Source organism: Hippopotamus amphibius, chromosome 1 (assembly GCF_030028045.1).
Source record: "Hippopotamus amphibius kiboko isolate mHipAmp2 chromosome 1, mHipAmp2.hap2, whole genome shotgun sequence".
Taxonomy (NCBI): domain Eukaryota; kingdom Metazoa; phylum Chordata; class Mammalia; order Artiodactyla; family Hippopotamidae; genus Hippopotamus; species Hippopotamus amphibius.
In genome coordinates, this window is record NC_080186.1 from 17,646,897 (window position 1) to 17,665,613 (window position 18,717).

The following is an 18,717-nucleotide window of genomic DNA, read 5'->3' on the forward strand; positions in this document are numbered from 1 at the left end:
GGATCCAGAGATGGAGATCCAGGAAGGCTTGCTGGAGGGGGAAGGATTTGACCTGCAGTTTGAAAGGCTAACAGAATTTTGAAGGGAACAGTAGAAACAAATGGAATCCGAGAAGAAGGAAGGGAATGCACAAGGACACAGAAGGAGAAGGGGCAACCAGCTCCACCTGGTTGAGGGGTGCTTTTTTTTTTTTAATTTTATTTATTTATTTATTATTTTTTGGGGGGTACACCAAGTTCAATCATCTGTTTTTATACACATATCCACGTATTCCCTCCCTCCCTCGACTCCCCCCCCACCTGTCTGTGTGATTGTGTCTGAGAAAAAGTATGGTTTTGTTTGTGAGCGTTCATGGTGTTGCTGGGCCCAGAGAGCACATTTATGAGCGTGTGCTGCAGCACTTGCAGGCCTGTGGGTACATTGAAGCCCCCCTCGGATTGGGGTTGGGATGGAACTGATTCAGTCTGAGAGAACCCTGCAAAGCCAGCAGCTGTTAGCAAAGACACCTGGCAGATTATGAAACCTCAGCTGTGACTCTCTCCAGCTTGACAAAGCTCGGAGGTAGGGAAGCCCAGGCTCCTAGTGGGGGTGGAGGCAAGGGAACTCGTTTCACTTGGGAGAAGCTAGAATTCCCCAGAGCCCCTGGAATTCTTTCCCTAGCTATGGAGGCCTCCTCTGCATCCATTTGGGAGCCCTGAGCGTCGAACTGCCTATTTAACAAGGATCAGCTTATTAGCAGCAAGGGCTGCTAGGATGGACCCCTCCTGTCTAGAACTGGAAGTTCCCAGAGAATAGAGATAGGGCAGAGTGGAAGCAAGGGCTCCAAGAGAGGGGGTGCAGGGAGAGCCCTCAGGATTGAAAGGGAGAAGCAGTGAGGAACAAGCCCAGGGTTAGGAGCAGGAGATCTGAGTTTGAATCCCAGTTTTGTCATTCATTTTCTATGTGACTTGAGTGTATTGGGCAGTTATTGCTGCAATAATGCTGCATAACAAAACCACCCCCAAACCCAGTATTTTATAATAGCAACATTTATTTTCTTATTCACTAGTCTGTGGGTCAGCTAGGGTTTAGCTAATCTGCACAGGTCCTCTGAGCTGGGCAGAGCTCCAGAATGTGGGCTGGATTCGGTCTGTTCCATATGTCTCCTCATTCTCCTTGGACTAGCAGCCCCCCAGGCTTATTTCTCTTGTGGTGAATGGTGGGAACACAAGTGGCTGAGCCAAGCCAGGCCACATAAACCCATGCCATTGCCGGTGGCAGTCGCCCACAGTGAACACACCCTGCAGGGCTCCTTGGCAAAGGGCATGGGTGCGTGATCCTGTAACAAGACAGACAGAGCTGAGATCACCCATCCAGCCTATTGCACTCAAGAAAATCACTTCCTCCCTCTGGGCCTCAATTTTCCCACCAAATTGTGCATCAGAACTCTATCAGAGCTTTTTCACAACACAGGTCCCCTGACCCCACCCCAGACCTGCCAAATCAGAACTCCAGGAATAAGCCCTGGGAATCAGCATTTTTAACAAGTGGCTCACGTGTTTCTTACCATCAGACAAATTTTGGAAAGTCAGGTTTGAGTCCAAGCCCCTGTAAGCCCATGAAGCCCTGAGGCTTTCTGGGCCCTAACCACCCTTTCCCCCTCCTCTTTGTTCCAAGCTCCTAGACAAGCCCCACTCTCTCATAGACACCCAGAGCCCAGCTGGGGGCTGTGCAGCCACATACACCCTCACCACATTATCCACCTTTGCTAGAGGAGGAAACAGAGGCCCAAGAGTCATTTATGAAAAGTTCTGCTACCAAATGACCTCAACTAGGATTTAAACCCAGGACCATGTGACTCCAGGTCTACGCTGGAGAAGACACACAGTTCCTGCCATTGAGGATTTATGCCCTGGTTGGGAAGATGAGACAGGGACAGAGTTTACATACAAAGCAGCATGAATGAGGACCCAAGGAAGGGTCTGTGAGGTGAGGGAGATCACAGGCAGGAGAAATCATTTCCTCCTGGGGAATGGGAGAAAGGCATGCCATTGAAGGCTTCCTGGAAGAGGAGGCATTTGAGCTTAGCTTTGAAAAACAGAGAGGCTTCTAATAAGCAGAAATGGAATCATGCAGGGAAGAAGTTTTCCTAGGAGAAGGAAGTGCAAAAAGCAGGCTGGAGGGAGAGTTCTCCTTTCTCTTCCTCCAAGGCAGCAAACACCTCTACCACAGGGTCTTTGTACATGCTGTTCCCACTGCTTGGAATGCTTTGCCCCGTTCCCCTTTCCTTTTGACCTTAGCTCATCTTCACTGACCTGACCTGGTCACGTGCCCCAAGCACCATGGCTCTCAAGTTCCTGTGGCTGAGACTTTAGCTTCATGTCTTTGATCATTTCGTTCCTGTCTCCCCACCATCACCATTCAGTGGTTCACAGTGAGTCTCCCTTCCCTCACTGTGGTTTTCCTGGCGCCTAGACAGGGGCACACCACAGTGTGTGCTTGGAGAGCAATTGTCAAGGGGTCCAGAGAAGCATGGAGTGAGGTGGGGCGTGGAGAAGTACGAAGAGGCTGGAAAACAAGACTGGGGACTTGATTTCCAGACAAATGCATTCAGTGCTCAGTTTTAATCAGACCCTAAAATTCAATATATAAATATCTGGCTTATGGCCTTAAAAGGAAAAAGTATTTCTTTTGAACAAGTGACTGGGCCTTGTTCGCAATCCCTTGGCATTCACTAGGGCCAGAGCTGTCTTCTGACTTCATAAAGCCTCATGCGGCCTTCGAACCACATTCAGCCACTCCAGAATGCCTTTCCGCCTGTGCTCACCGTCCTCTCCGGGGCCCCCCAGAGACAGGAGGCCAGGCTGGACTGCGTATCCCCGCTCGAAGGATAAGGAAATGGCATTGGGAGAGGTCAAGCACGTGACTGGGCTCACTCAGCTGGGAAGGGGCAGACACAGGGTTCAGTCTGACTGTGCAGCGTCCATGGTCCCCAACACAAACAAACAAGACAACACAGAGACAGGCGGGAGGGGGAGGGCGAGCCTCGGGGTGGGTATCAGAGGATCAGAGGAGAGCCTCGCTGAGGAGGTGAGGTGTAAGCTGAGATCCGAATGACAAGGCAGAGGCAGCCATGCAGACCTGGGTGCAGGCAGCATTTCAGCAATGCGAGGCTCGTGCTAGGGGCTGCCTCCAGGGCTGCAGCGGACACACTTTCACCTCAAGCAAGCCCTGAAGAGCCAGACCTCTGCTTGGTCCTAGGGGTGGAGGGAAGGGTCTGGGCTTTGGAATCAGGCAAACAAACCTGGCTTTGAATCAAGCCTCGCTGCTCACCGGCACGTAGCCCCGGACAAGTCACTTAGCCCGAGTCCGATCGCATCTTCCCCGTGGGCATTGCTACCCCCTCCTTGTGGGATGCTGTGAGGCTTTGAGCCCGTGTTCTCAAGGTGCCTCACAGGCTGCCTGGGATGGTAGGCACTCAAAAAGCAGAGATCATTCTATATTCACTCTAATCATAATAACAGCTCACATTTGGCCAGTGTATATTATTTGCCAGATACCAAGTCCTGGGTAATGAATCTCCTCAAACTCAGTGGGTCCTAGTCTTCTCCTGTCTCACAGGTAAGGAAAGCAAGGTGTTAAGAGTTAAATGACTTGCCCACCAGGCAAGTCACTGGCAGAGCCTAAATAATTACATCACTGCATCCTCAGGGCCCCGTGTCAGCTGGAGCCAAGCCTTCTACAGAGGTGGGGCAAGCTGTGAGCCTGGACTTGCCACGCCACAGCCTGGCTGAGCAAATGCAGTCTTTGGGGCCACCCATACTGACTGACCAGTTAGGAAGATCCCTCATCATCATGTCTTAAGGGGTCGTATGAGAAAAAAAGGCATCACTGCTAAACCTGACAAATTCCGCCCTCATCCAGCACGCCCCTTTCCAAGCTATGTGATCACGTGGTCTAGGGAACCTTACTTCTCTGAGCCTTGGAGTCCTCACCTTCCAAATGGGAGTGCTTCCATCATGCCAGCTCTGCAAGATGGTTGCCAGGTTAGTAAAAATATGGACAAAGTGCCAGGCACGATAGATGGCAGTTAGGCTTAAAATGAAATCAGAAGGTGTTAGTTTCCTATTGCTGCTACAACAAAATGCCACAAACTTAGCAACTTACAATGACATGTGGTTCTTATCTTACAGTTCCATGGGTTAGAAGTCTAGTCTGGATCTCATCAGGCTAAAATTAAATGTCAGCAGGGCTGTGTTCCCTGCGGTGGCTCTAAGGGACGATCTGTTTCCTCGCTCATTCGGGCATTAGCAGAATTCAGCTCCGTGTGTTTTTAGGAGTGAGGTCTCCGTTTCCTTGCCGACTGTCAGCTGGGAGGTCCTCTACCTCCCAGGGGCCTCTCTCCGGTCCTTGCTCAGGGTGCCCCATGCAAGTGTGAGAGCATCGAGTCCCCCTCACACTCCTGCTCTCTGGTCTGACTCTCATCTGGGAAAGATTCTCCTCTTCTGAGGACTCAAGTGATTAGATTAGGTCTACCTGGATAATCCAGGATAATCTCCCATCTCAAGGGCCATAACCTTAATCACATCTGCGAAGTCTCTTTTGCCATGTAAGAAAACGTATTCACAGATTCCGGGATTAGGTCGTGACATCTTTGGGGGCTATTCTGCCTATCACGTGCACAAATTAAAGCACATCAGCATTCATCCAGTGCAAACACCTCCTTTTATAGAGAGGAAAACGGAGGCCCAGAGAGATTCCTAAAGTGGCTGCCCAAGATCATACTTGGCAGAGCTGGTCCCTAACACCCTGGCCGGGTGTCCCAGCCTCTCTCCGTGACACCGCTCCACATGGCTTTCTCATGGAAAAACTTTCAACTTCCCAAAGCCCTTTCTGCCAGCCATGTTCTCCTCTGATCCTTCCGCCCTCCTATGGAGCGGGCACACAGTGGCTGGTCTCTAGAACTGGCATCAGCATGTACTCACCTACTTCTCTTCCTGGGGGCGGAGAGGATCAGAAAGAGACAGGACAAGAGAGCCCCCAGTGAGGCCCATGCCTGGGGAAAGGAAGAGAGAGAGAGAGGGCACTTCCCTCCCCGGGCCGAGCCCTCTGCATGCGTTGTCCTCTTTGATCCTCCCAACCATTCTGCAGGGGAGGCATGGCCCGCCTAGACTATCAGCTAAGATGGGTTTGTCTGTCTGTATAACAGGAAGAAAAATAACAGATAGCCGCTGCCACAGTAATGCTATTTAACCATCAGCTGCAAAAGCGATGGCGTAAAAGCAAGAAGCACTTACCTAGCACGTGAGTCTCCTAGATGGATGGGTCTCGGCAGGGAGCATTCATGTGTTTGCGCTCCAGCTACTCTGGGTCGCTCAGCAGCTCTTTGGATTTTGTCAGGGCTCTGTTGCATGTTTGGGGTTGAGTGCTGTGGGCTGGTCAGGAATGACCCTGGTGGGGACAACTGGGACAACAACTCTGCTCCATGGATCAGCCTCCAGTAGGTCAGCCAGGGCACCTAGACAGCCAGCAGATCCATGCAAGGGCTTTTTCAAGCCTCTGCTTATATCCTGTTTGCTTACATTCCATTGGCCAAGCCCAGAGTCAGAGTCAGAGACGGATTACCCAAATTACAGGGCAACGGGTGTAGATACAGAGAGGCAATTAATACAACCAGTCTACCACAGTGGCTTAGACCAAATGGAGATTTATTTTTCTTGTGTGTAAAGGATGTTGGAAGTTAGGAGGAGTTAGGGCAACTCCATGGAATCATTAGGGATCCAGGCTCCTAAGCATGCAGCATCTTATCCTTATGGGCCAAAATAGCTGCAAGAGCTCCAGCTATCACATCCATGTCCCAGCCAGCCCATCCATGTCCCAGCCAGCCCAATGGAAGAAGGAAAGTGACAAGAGTAGGGCCCCTCCCTTTTAAGGAGACTTCCTAGATGTCCCATATTTTAGCTTATAGCTCATTGGCAAGCACATTGTCACACAGCCACTTCTAGCTGCCAGAGAATGTGGGAAAATGTAGTCTTTTATTTGGGCACAATGTGCCCAGCTAAGAACCAGGATTTTGTTAATTTGAGAAAGAAAGAATGGATATTTGGTAGGCAGTGGGTACTGTCTGCACAACCCATTTTACAGGTGAGGAGCCTGGGCTCAGAGAGAGCAGTAACTTGCATGAAGTCACACAGTCACCTGGGCATAGGAGAGCAGGGACCTGTACCCTGGATGCTGCCTCTTCTCCCCTCTTCCACCATTACCGCCACCATTCATGGTGCTTTGCTGAGCACTCAGCTACTCACGGTGCTGTTTGAGAGTCTGAGCAGCCAGACAGCTACACATGGCTGATGTCCCCTGATCCCTTACTCTGGGCCAAGTAAACACTTTACATGCAGGTCTTCATTTAACTTTCCCAACATCCCTGCCACTGTCCCCACAGAGGGATGAGGTAGGTTGCCTGACTCGAGGCCCAGGCTCTTGCCACCTGGCTAATCCAGATGCTGGCTTGGGACTGGGTCCCACTGGGCAGCCTCAGCTGAGATCAGGATGGTTCAGCAGCCCACTAGGAGGTGGGCCATTGAAAGTTTCCGCAGCACAAAGCCCAGGGTCTGGCATCAGCCTGCTCATATTCCACTTGTGGACAGGGCCAGGCAATCAGGGAGAGAAAAAACTGACCTGGGCTTTCGAATCAGGCAGGCCTGGGTCCTGATCCCAGCCCTGCTGCTTGTGAGCTGGGGCACCCTGGGCAAGAGACTTGATGTGATTCTCACTTTCCTCATTTGTAAAATGGACTCCATCCAATTGTACAGCACCTTCAAGTTTAAGAAAAAAATAATAGTAAATAATAGTATTTCCTGGACCCACTTTTTTTCTCCCTCCAAAATATGTTCCTCAGATTGCTAGTTCCAAAACACAATAACTATTATGTGAAAAGGGGGCTCTGGGGCTAAATGAGACTGAGACTGCCAGGTTAAACTAGGTTAACTGGGTTTCTCCCCTATAGGACTTCTTAGAGCCTTGAATGAAGGAGTGTGCAGTCTATAAGCAAGGGTCTAGAACTCTGTGTTTCTCAAACTTTCTAGGCCTCAGAACACCTAGTTTCTATGAGGAAAAGTGCCACCCTAGCATCATTTGTCAGCTTTTCCTTTTTTCTGTCCCATACCACTCTCTAAGAGCTTTGGCCCTAACAGAAAGAAACAAAGGCCCATTTTCTGGAAGAGTTTTATTTGTGGAAATTCTGTTGTGAGAGATAGCATCAGGTCACCCAGAATCGCAGTTGAATCATCAGGAGTTAACTGCATTGCTGCAGGTTTAAGAGACAAGCACTCAAAACAGCTATCCCATTATCAGCTGGAAATTGTTAAGAGGCCTATCACGGGTAAAGTGTTCCTGCCTCAGACCCTGGAGGATGCAAACACAATAATAAACAGTTATGGTGTTGCAGGCCGGCTGGTCAGCAAGAGGCCCCATGTCACGGCAGCAAGTCAGATCACAGGTGGGCACAGGGTCTGAGGAAGAGTGAATTGTAAGTGACTATCATACAAGCCATGCTGCCTTCTGGCTACTGCCTGAGGCCATGCTCAGCGTCCAGGCCCCAAGGTCAGTGGACTCAGCCAGGTTCCTGAAAGGGCTAAAAAACGAGAGCCCGCCCTCCCTCCCTTCCTTCCTCCATTTCTTCCTTCCTCCACTAAATATTGACCAAGCGCCTACTCTGAGCCACACACTGTTCCAGGCACTGCAGATAGACTGAATAAGAGATGCAAGGTCCCTGCCTGCAGAAAAGACAGTGTTAGCGCTATAAAGGAGAGTGTGGGATGGTGAGTGACTGGAGCAGGGGTGGTGGTCAGGGAAGCCTCTCTGAGAAGGTGTGGGTTTAGCTGAGACCTGAATGAAGAGGAGGTGCTGGCCATGGAAGATTTAGGTGAGGAGGTTTCCAGGCAGAAGCACCATGGGACCAAGATGCCAAGAAAGGAATGACCTCAGTGTGATCGGGAACAGAGAGGCAGCCAGTGTGGGTGGTGCTTGGGACCAGGGGGCCTGGCAGGCCACGTGGAGCACCTGTGTTTTATTCCTGGTGCGGTGGAAGCCACTGAGGGCTGCCCTGGGGAGTGAAGGTGTCAGGGAGGAAGCAGGGTCTGAGAGTCTGGAGCTTGGGGTGGGGTCTCTGACTGCCCAGTGCCAGCGACTCCTGCCCACTCCCTCTGAGCTCATGGGGTCTTCTGGTGTAAGGGTAAAGTCGAGTGGGGGGTCTCCTTCCTTAGAACTCAGGGCTGGGGAGACAAAGCTGAGTGAGACCCGAACCCACACTGTCTTGCAGCATCCAGGCTCCTGACTTCCTGCCAGGCTCACAGGCCTCCTGACTTCCTAGTCCCAGAAAACCCTGAAGACCACCTCCTTCTACCCCTTCATGCCCTGAAGGGGAAGGAGGCACACAGTGGGAAGGCTATGTCCCCAAGTCTCAGCTGATGAAGAGACTGGATCTCCCCCAGGGCTTGCTGGGGGCAGCAGGGCCCCTGAGCACCTGCTCCCCCCCATCCCCACCCCCCCCCACCCCGCCCCGAACTGTTCAGGCCCCTCCCCCGTCCCCTCTTGACCACGAGCCTCTTTTGTGCTTGCTCCCTGGGGCTCCATCTCCATGTAGGGGGCACGGGGCGCCACTGACCCCATCCCCCGTGCCGGTGTGCCCGGCTGGTAATTGAAAATACCAGAATTCCCCAAAGACCAACTTACAGGGAAACCTGACACCTCAGGGTGGGCGGCAGGCAGCAGGAGGGATGGGAGAACATGCAGCTGTTCCCTTTTCTCCATCATTAATCCCCCTGGATTCCAGGAGAAAGGCCAGCCCTGCTCAGCCCTCACTGGCCCGCCTTGATCATCTTCCCAGCAAATGCCTCCTCCTTGCCACACCCAGGGTTACAGAGCTTATGGGATCAGAGCTGGGGTTAGCTGCCTGTAACCCAAGCCTGCCGGCTAAGCCCACCAAGCCCAGACCCCCATGGCCGTGGGGGACCTGCCTCCACCAAGAGCTGAGCGCCCAGAGCTAGGGCGGCCCTGGGTGGGTGGTGGGTGAGGAGAGTCAGCCAGAGCCAGATGGAGTTAGCTTTGCAGCAGCAGGACGGGAGCCGGACCATGCTGTCCCCAGAAACCCTCTGAGGCCCACTGGTTTCCAGACCCCTGTGGTCAGCCTGCATCAGCTGCAGCCACTGGAAGGGAAAAGGAGATGTTGGACCTGGGTGGACCTGGATTCAAATCCCAGCTCCACTGCTTGGTAACTTTGGGCAAGTTACCTCATACCTCAGTGCCTTCGTTTCCTCATCTATAAAACAGGTATAACAATAATACCAGCCTCATAGGGTTGCTATGAATGTTAAATGAGTTATTGGATGTAAAGCATTTGGAAAAGTGCCTGGCGTAGCGCGAACAAGGGAAGTGTCAGGTGTTAGCTATGGGGTCTTCCCCCCCATCCCGCTTTTTTTAAGACATCACGGGGCATCTAGGGGTTGTCCGGATAACAAGCTTGTGTTTTAGTTAAGGAGCAGGGTGCCACCCCTACTGCAGTCCTTCTGTGGCTCCCCAGTGCCTTTGGGACAAAGCAACTTCTAGGCCTGGAAGTCTGGTGCCCACCTGCCTCAGCTGCCCCATCCCTGTCCTCTCCTGAAACTACTTGTACCACTGCGTCAAGACTCTCTGAGCCTGCGGGCCCCAGAGGAATGGTCTAGCCTGGGCAGATGAGAGGGGCCGTCTCGGGCAGAAGGCAGGCTGTGAAAAGTACCATGGTGGGTGGAAAATCTAGACCAGGACTCAGCTGATCTAGGCTCTAGTCCTGGGCCCACCTCTACCTGCTATGTAACCTTACACAAGTAACTTCCCTTCTCTGGCCCTGAATCCACTACTCCTCAAAGGGTGGTCCACAGGCCGGCAACACCAGCATCACCTGGGAGCTTGTTAGAACTACAGATTCTCAGGCCCCATGCCAGACAAGCTGAATCAGAATCTCTGGGAGCAGGGGGAGGTGCCCAGCAATGTGAGTTTTAACAAAGTCTTCTGGTCATCTCCTTACTCCCCCTCAAGTCAGAAAAGTGCAGTAATCTGTAGGGACACATGCTACCACTTTCACCTCCATTGCTGGGAGGTGAAATCGCAGGGAGAGATATGGAGGGAGCAGCTTCACCCCTGCTTGGGACTGGATCACCTTAGCTGAGTCCCAAGACGGGGGCTTGGAATCAGGAGCTCCACACCAAGTCCAAGTCTCGTGACTTCTCCAGTGCCTAGCACAGTGCCCAGCATTGGGCTGAAACGAATATGCCTTTTCCATTAGACTGTGTCCCCGTGGAAGGCAGAGACCCTGAGAGTTTCCTCTCTTGGGTCCCAGCACCCAGCACCATGCCAGCCCCCTAGTGACTCTGGATTGAAATTTTTTTCAGCTTTATTGAGATATTATTGACATAGATCATATGCAAGTTTGAGTACAGTGTGATATTTTGATACACAGGTATATTACAAAATGATTGCCTCAGTAAGGTTAGTTAACACCTCCATCCCTTCACATAATTACGTGTGTGTGAGTGTGTGTGTGTGTTGATAATATTTAAGATATACTCTCTTAACTTTCAGGTATATAATACAGTATTATTAATTGTAGTCACTGCTGTACAGAGGTCCCCCAGCACGTTCATCTTACAGCTGGGAGTTTGTACCTTTGACCAACATCTCCTCACTTCCTCCAACCCCCAGCCCTGGATACCATTCTACTCTCTTGAAATATTCTTAATAATATCCCCCTCCTGGTGGTGCTGGGCATCACACTTAAACCTTTACCTGCATTTCTCCTTTCATCCTCACGGCATCCTTGCCAGGTAAGGGTGCCCAGTGCACAGGTGTAGAAACTGAGGCACAGCGAGGTTAAGAGAACTTGCTCGAGGTCACAATATTGAGGACAGGAGGAGTAGGGAGTTGCTGGCAAGTTTGTCTGATTCGACCTCTGGGCTCCCAACCGCTAAGCTAGACTGCCCTTCTCGGGGCTGGATGGGACTTGCCTCAGCTGAACATTCTACAGTTCTCAGCAAGAAGCACCAGGTAAATGCACATAGCAGTAGCTTAATGAGAATACTCCTCACCCATCCCTGCGGGCCCAGTGCATGTCTGATGCTCCACAGATATGCAGTGGCAGCATGCCCCCCACCACATGCAAACCCCTCCCACCTTGGTGAGGGATCCCAGCATTCCACGGAGCCCGGGAGATGACCTCTTCCAGCCCCTCACACCAGAATTATCCTCAGACCCTTGGAGGCAGGGGCAGGAGGCATCCCTCCTCGAATCCCTAATGGCTGAGTTTAAAGCATCCTCATTGATTTCCTAGAGCACGGGCATACGTGTGAATGCATGCGTGCATGTGCGTGCGCGTGTGCACGCGTGCACACACACGCGCGCGCACGCACACACACGCACACACACACGCGCGCACACATGCACACACAAAACCCCTGAGTGTGTCTGCGCTGTGTGTTGTCTGAGAGGGGCTGAGAAGCTTAGGAGAGGCCTAGGGGAAGTGGTTCCTGGGCCAGCGGGAAGGGTAAGCCCCCAGCCAGGATCCCCCAGATTGGTCCAGATCTGTGAAACTCCAAGAGGGACTAATTTCATTGTTTGCAATGGGGGACTGACTATGACAGGCTGGAGAGAGACAGACAACCCGAGCCTCACAGAGGAGCCAGGCCCGCTGGAAGTCCAGGAGAACAAGCTCTACACAAAGGTGGCTCCAGAGGGAGGGGTGGGGCTGGGGCTAGAGACAGGGTCAGGGAGGGAGGGGACAGAGAGTAGGACCAGCTCTGAGTCAGCAGGGAAAAGAGCTGGGGCAGGGCAGCTCCAAGCGCAGCTCAGCTTCCCACTAGTATGTGACCTTAGGGAAGTCACCTCTGAGCCTCTCTGAGCCTCAGTTTTGTCTTCTGCAAATTGCAGCTATTAACCCCCACCCCATACTGTTGTTGAGAGGATCAAACAAAATGACGTAGGTCAGCTGCTCAGTGGCCAGTGCCCAGTGATACCCACGAACACTCACAGTGCTGACCACATGCCGGACACCACACTAAGCACCTGAAATGCTTCCATTCATCTGTCCTCACAACAGCTCCCAAGGCATGTTGCCATTAGGCTCGCTTTACAGATGAGGAAACCAGGACACTGTGAGCTCTGACCACACTCCATAGGGGTCTAGCAATTTCATTGTTAATTTCCGATGAGCATTTACCTGCACCCGGGCTAACCTCATGGCAATTAGGGCTGCACTGGTGAAGAGCCTGAGCCACCAGGTTCAAGGGCTAGCACTCCACTGCCTTGCTGCGTGACCCTTGAGCAGGTCACTGAAGAGCTCCTGTCTCAGTTTCTCCATCTATAAACTAGGGATGTTAATAGCCCGCAGCTCACAGGGCAGTTGTGAGAATTCTGTGTTACAGCGGTGTTAATAGGTGTTGAGCGCCTGGAACAGGGCTTGGCACAGAATAAGAGCTCAGTAAGGATTAGGGTAGTGGCTTTATCCTTGTTACTATTATACACATACACACAGCCCTTACAGCTCTTCAAGTGATTTCATGGAGCGTGAGAATGTGTTGCTTTGTCCCACTGCTTACTATCTATGTAGCTTAAGACAAGTCACTTGACTGTGATTCTCGGTTTCCCCATCTGCAAAATGGGCTGAAGGAGGTCTGCTTCACAGGTCGTTGTGAGGATTAAATGGGTTCGTGTATGTCAAGGGCTTAACACAGTGCCCAGCATTAGTAGGTGCTCAATAAACTATGGTTAGTGGTGAGGGAACAAGGAAGACAGAGTCTCTTTGTTTGACTAAGGAGGAAACTGCAGGCAGCCAGGTCCCTGATCTTCCCAGGAGGCCCGCTGCCCCCGGCAGGGAAGGAGCCAAGCTGAGGGACAGGCAGCCCTCCTTTGGGGGGAGGGGGAGGGTGGAGAGAACAGGGGTACTTCAGGGACACCTGAACCAGGGGCTGTCTTTCTTTGGGGTGGTGCCACCCCATCTGGGGTGTCTTGGGACAATCTTCCACAGCTCCTTGGGGTGCTGGAGGGAAGCCCGGACCTGCTCAGGCCCACGCTGGGCCCTGGGCTGATCCGACTCCAGGCCAAGGCCTCACCAGGAAGGACAGGTAGGGAGCATTTGAGCTGCACGATCTCAGGGATCTTCCAGCTGTGCCCATGGTGCAGAGGAGGAGCCAGGTCCAGAGAGGGGGGCCGCTTGCCCAAGGTTGCGCAGCCAGTTAGCAGCAGGCCAGAGAGCAGAGCCTGGGTCTTCTGACCAACAGACAGCTCCCTCCACCCTGGAGACAAAGGGACAGAGACAGAGCAGGAAACAGGTGAGGCATCTCCAAGCACGAATCCTCCAGGAGTCCCTACCAGTCCCTGGCCCATGCTCATGTCAGTGTGACAAGAGCCCCTGCAAAGCCAGATTTGGGTGGGAGGAGAAGGGTCAGCCTGTCTCCTTCAGGAATCACCATGATGGTCAAGACAGGGCATCCACTTGCCACAGATCTGCCCAGGAGCCAGAAGAGACTGCAGGAGCTGCTCCTCTCACCCTGCTGAGTCGTCAGCCCGTCCTGGCACCATGAAAACCTGAGGCCCAGAGAGGCGAGGGGGCTCTGCTCCAGTCACACCATAGGGAAGGACCAGGTCAAGAATCATGGACAAACCCTGCTCTGCAGAGCGGTAGAGCTGGGTTCAAACCCCAGCTCCCCCACTGACAGTCTGTGTGATCTCAGGAGGCCCTGTGCTGCTCTGAGCTTCAGGGCCTGTACCTGTCGGTGCAGCTGATACAGCCCACTCACTGACAGTCAGCTCAGGACACACATGTGTGAAGGGCCCAGGGCCATGGCAACACATAGTAGATGCTTTGTGCAGGTTTGGTCCATTTGAGAAGAAGGCAAAAGACATAGGTGGGGTGCTCTGTGAAAGAAGGAATCAAGGAAGGGGCTGCAAGCTTGAACTCACTGTGATCTTGGGCAGCTCACAACCCTCTCTGGACCTCAGTTTCCACATCTGTAAAATGAGGGAATGGGACTAAATTGTTTCTAGGGGTCCTTCTAGCACTAAACACAGCCTCCGCTGACATCTTGTCTCCTTCGTCTAACCACCCTCCATGAGGAACGGCTGTGGCGAGGGATGGGTGAAATTCCCATAACATGCAATTAACCATTTTAACGTGTACAGTTCAGTGGCGTTTAGTATATTCACAGTGTTGGGCAGTTACCACCTGTATCCAGTGCCAAAACATTTTCATCACCCCTGAAGAAAACCCCGGACCCAGCATGCCCCACGCTCCCTCCTCCAGCCCCTGACAACCACCAATCTACTTACTGTCTCTATCGCCTTACCTAGTCTGAATATTTCATATAAGTGGGACCATACAACGTGTGCCCATATAATTTGCATCTTCCACGTAGCGTGGTTTTTAAAAAATATTTATTTATTTATTTGGCTGCACTGGGTCTTAGTAGCAATGTGCAGGATCTTTGTTGTGGCATGTGGGATCTTTAGCTGCGACATGGAGGCTCTTAGCTGAGGCGTGCAGGATCTTTAGTTGTGGCACGCAGGCTCTTAGGTGCGGCATGCGGGATCTAGTTCAAACCTCGGCCCCCTGCGTTGGGAGCACGGCATCTTAACCACTGGACCACCAGGGAAGTCCCTGCTTAGCATGTTTTGGAGGTTTATCCTCATTGTAGTGTGTGTCAGTACTGTATCCTTTTTTATGCCACAATAGTATTCTGTTACATGTGTATACCACAATTTGTCCATTTATCTGTTGACAGACATTTATTTGGGTTGTTCCCACCTTTTGGCTGTTGTGAATAGCACTGCTGTAAACATTCATGGTACAAATATTTGCTTGAACACCTGTTTTCAGTTCTTTGGGGTATATGATTAGGAGTGGAATGGCTGGATTGTATGCTAATTCTATGTTTAACTTTTTAAGGAACCACCAAATGGTTTTCCGTAGTAGCTATGAATTTATTTTTATAGATTTATTTTGGGCAGTCATTTTTATTCACTGCAGTATCCCTGCACATAGGAGGCACTCATTGCAAATTTGTTGAAGGAATGAATGAATCTCCCACCTTCTCTGCTTCCCTGTCCCAGAGCCTCATCACCACGTCTAGGGACTGTACGTCCCCTGGCTCAGTAGACTGTAAGCACCAAGAAAGAATGAATGACATTTCATCCAACCCACTCGGGGCCAGACCAGAGAAGGGGTCCAGACCAGAGAAGGGGCCCAGTGCATCTGTTTTGACTTGATGTGGCTGAGCTTCCCCAGGGATGGCTGGAGTTGTCAGTATCTGTAATCTGAAGGTACCCCATGAGAGCAGCACCTGTGGCCCTGCAGGGATCCCTCAGCACCCTGTTGGCTCCCCAGGCTGGCGGTGTGGCCTAGGCCAGATGCCTTCCCCTCTCTGGTCCCACAGCTCTCTGTCTGGGCACCTTTGAGGTCGGGCCAGAAACTGCACCCCCTCGTGCCCGCCCGTGACTCCTGACCTCTCTTCCAGCTCCATCGGCCGTGTCCATCATGCACCAGGTGAGCCGCACTGTGGACAGCATCACCCTGTCGTGGTCCCAGCCCGACCAGCCCAACGGCGTCATCCTGGATTACGAGCTGCAGTACTATGAGAAGGTACCTGTGCTCCCAGGCGCTATCCTCACCTCCCACCTCCTGCAGGGCCCCCTCCCCGGCTGGGTTCTGGGGTTCTACCATCCCGCAAGACGAGGCATGCTGGTAAAGCAGAAAGAGCATTGGCCTCAGCTCTACTCCTCTCCGGCTCTGTGACCTCAGGTGGTTGCCTTGACCTCTCCGAGTCTTGCTTTTCTGGTCTAGGGCATCAGGCCACAATCTCAATAAAATGCAATGCTCACAGCCCTTTCTCCACCAAGACCCCTTTCATCTTGACTTCTTGGGGCCTGATGTTCTGAAAGAACTGGTTTTTCCAAAAGCTGCATTTATTAAGTAATAACTAGTCATTTACCCATTCTGAAGCAGAGATTTGAAACTGCTCAGGAGAGCTTCTATACAGGGTGGGAAGGTGGAGCTTCCTTCCTGCGTTGCTCTGATTCCAGCTAAAACACTTGTTTTCGTTTGCCTGAGTGCCCTTTGTATGGAGGAGAGAGTGATTTCCCTCTGAGCTTTTAAATCAGACCCTTATTACTCCCTTCAGGGACCCAGGGTTGGAAGCCACTGGTATAGAAGAAGGAGCACTGGATGAGGAACGAGAAGCTGTAGGTTCAAATCCCAGCTCCATCCATAACCAGCTGTGTGACCTTGGGCAGGCATCTTTCTCTCTCTGAGCCTCAGTTTCCTCCTGTGTCAAATACAAATGAGACCGCCTCTCTCACGTGGGGGCTGTGCAGGTCAAGGAGAGAAGGCAGGTCCTCAGGAGAGATGAGTGTGCTTTCCCTTCCTCCCTCTTCTGCCCTGTCTGCTTCTCGGTGGGCAAAGGCTGCATGATGTAAGGCCAGGTGAGCTCAGCGCATCTGAATGTGGGGCTTGCATAGTACAGAGATGGTGGGGGACAGAGTAGCTGGACATCAGAGGCCCAGGAAACTCTCCCTTTTGACTGATGACATTTTTTACCTGCTCCCTGAGGCACCAAATAGCCACAGAGACTGTCCCCGGGAAAGGGGTCACTGGGCTGTCATTCAGACTAAGGTATAAATGACTGTAGGAAGTGCATTAGTTGAGGGTGAGCCCACTGGGAAACAGGAAAGGATGGAAAAGCTCTCCCTAATGACTGAGAGGAAGAGGGGGGAAGCAGTTCCAGCCAGCCCTGCTGGAGCTCCGCCTTCTGAGGCCCAGCCCAGCCCTTCCACTCTATTAGCTCCTAGGTCAGCCAAGCTCTGATGAATCTTGGAGGTTTGGCAAACACCTCTCCAGCCTCACCCAGCTGGTTTGTGATTGTCTGCTTACTCATCCCCTCCTCTAGGCAATGCACTCCGACAGGCCAGGGACCACATCTGTCCCGCTCACCACCTTCTCCCAGCACCCTGGGCCTGGCACCGAAGAGACACTTGATAAATATTGGCCAGATCAGTAATTGAGTGAATCCCTTCCCGTGGCCTTGCTTATCTCCTCTGTGCCCCATGCCTGGCACACAGTAGGTGAGTTGTTGTTGGATGGCCTGAATCGGGATGATGTGAAGGAAGCAGCTCCACCCTCACTGGGCCCTGGAGAGCCTTGAAGGAGCTGGGCATCCAGGGTAGCTGGACCAGCTGCTCCCAGGCCCAGGAAGTCCCAGGCTTTGCAGAAGCCAGCATTTCTACCCCCTCTGGCGGGGACAGCTTAGCAGCTCAGAATTTAAAAAAAAAAAAAAAACTAATTAAGAAGCTTTATGATTAAATGAAACTGAAAGTGTTGGTCCCCAAAGACTGGAGCGGAAATGAGAAATCCCAGCGCGGGTCCTGCCTACGACCCATTTCCTACCGAGACGGGAGGGGCTGGGGAGGCTGACAGAGGTGTGAACAGGGAGGCAGCTCTGCCCTACTTTCTGCCACTGCCCGGGCATCCCTAGGCTCCTGCCAGGGGTGGCAGGACCAGCAGGCCCTGCAGCAGCCACAGTTACCACCTGCTCACATTTCCTGAGTGCTCACTACATGCTGAACACATCACCTCTGTTATTTCATTCATCCTTGTGGTGGTGCTATTCATTCCATTGGACAGGAGAGGAAACTGAGGCACAGAGAAGTTGTGTAACTTGTCCAAGAGCACCCAGCTGCTATGTGGCAGAGCAAAGATTTGGAGCTGTGCCCATGCTCTTTGCCTGGCCCTCCTGCCTCCCAGTTTTCTCCCAGGGATGTTCTCAGATGACGGTTAAGAGGTGGACAGGACCCTGAGCTGGATGCCAGGAATACTCAGAGCAACCAGACATGCCTAGAGGCCTCAGGAGCTTCAGCATCCAAGGGAAAAGACAGGTTCAGATGCAAATAGCCATTAGACAAGGTATGCTACAAGCCACAGAAGGGCCAGCAAAGGTTTCATGGGGCCACCGAGGAGGTGCCCATAGTCCTGGCAGAGTGAGAGGAAGTCTTCATTTAGGTGACATTTGAGCCAAGCCTTGAAAGATGCTAGGAGTTACCCAGACAGACAAGTGATGAAAGCAGGGTCATTCCAGGTAGCAAGAGCAGCATGTGCAAAGGCCCTGGGGCGGGGATGTGCTAGCTGCGTTCAGGGAACAAAGAAGGCGAGAGTGGCAAGAGTGACAAGAACAAGGGAGAGATTGACATGAAGGAGGCAGAGATCAGTAGGGGAGGAGTTTGGGGAGGGAGGCAGGGTTGGGTTGTGGTGGGCCTTCCAGGCTGTTAGAGTCTGGATTCAATTTGATAGAGTATGACAGGAAGCCATCAGGAGGTTCTGGAATGATGTGATCTTATTACTTTAAAGATTCCTATAACTTGCCATGTGGAGAATAGACTGCAAGGGGAAGCCATCAGGAGGTTCTGGAATGATGTGATCTTATTACTTTAAAGATTCCTATAACTTGCCATGTGGAGAATAGACTCCCAGGGACATGGGTAGACCCAACATGGGGCTCTCCTGGGACACCAAGTGAGAAATGATGGTGTCATGGAGTTGGAGGGCTGGCAGCAGAGATGGTAGGGAGCTGACGAATTCAGACAATATTCTGGAACTCAGGGGTCCAGGGAAGTGTGAAGGATGACTCCCAGTGGATGGTGATGCCTTTTCCTGGGGGCAGATGT

General features: G+C 52.1%; 1 protein-coding gene across 2 annotated transcripts in view; it reads left to right on the plus strand.

Annotated features, from left to right (window-relative positions):
- EPHB2 (EPH receptor B2) overlaps nucleotides 1-18,717 on the plus strand; it is a 184,316-nt gene that overhangs the window by 144,164 nt on the left and 21,435 nt on the right. For both annotated transcript variants that reach the window (XM_057744188.1, XM_057744178.1), the window contains exon 6: nucleotides 15,519-15,643. In XM_057744188.1, the coding sequence (XP_057600171.1) occupies nucleotides 15,519-15,643 (125 nt within the window). The remainder of the gene's footprint in view (nucleotides 1-15,518; nucleotides 15,644-18,717) is intronic.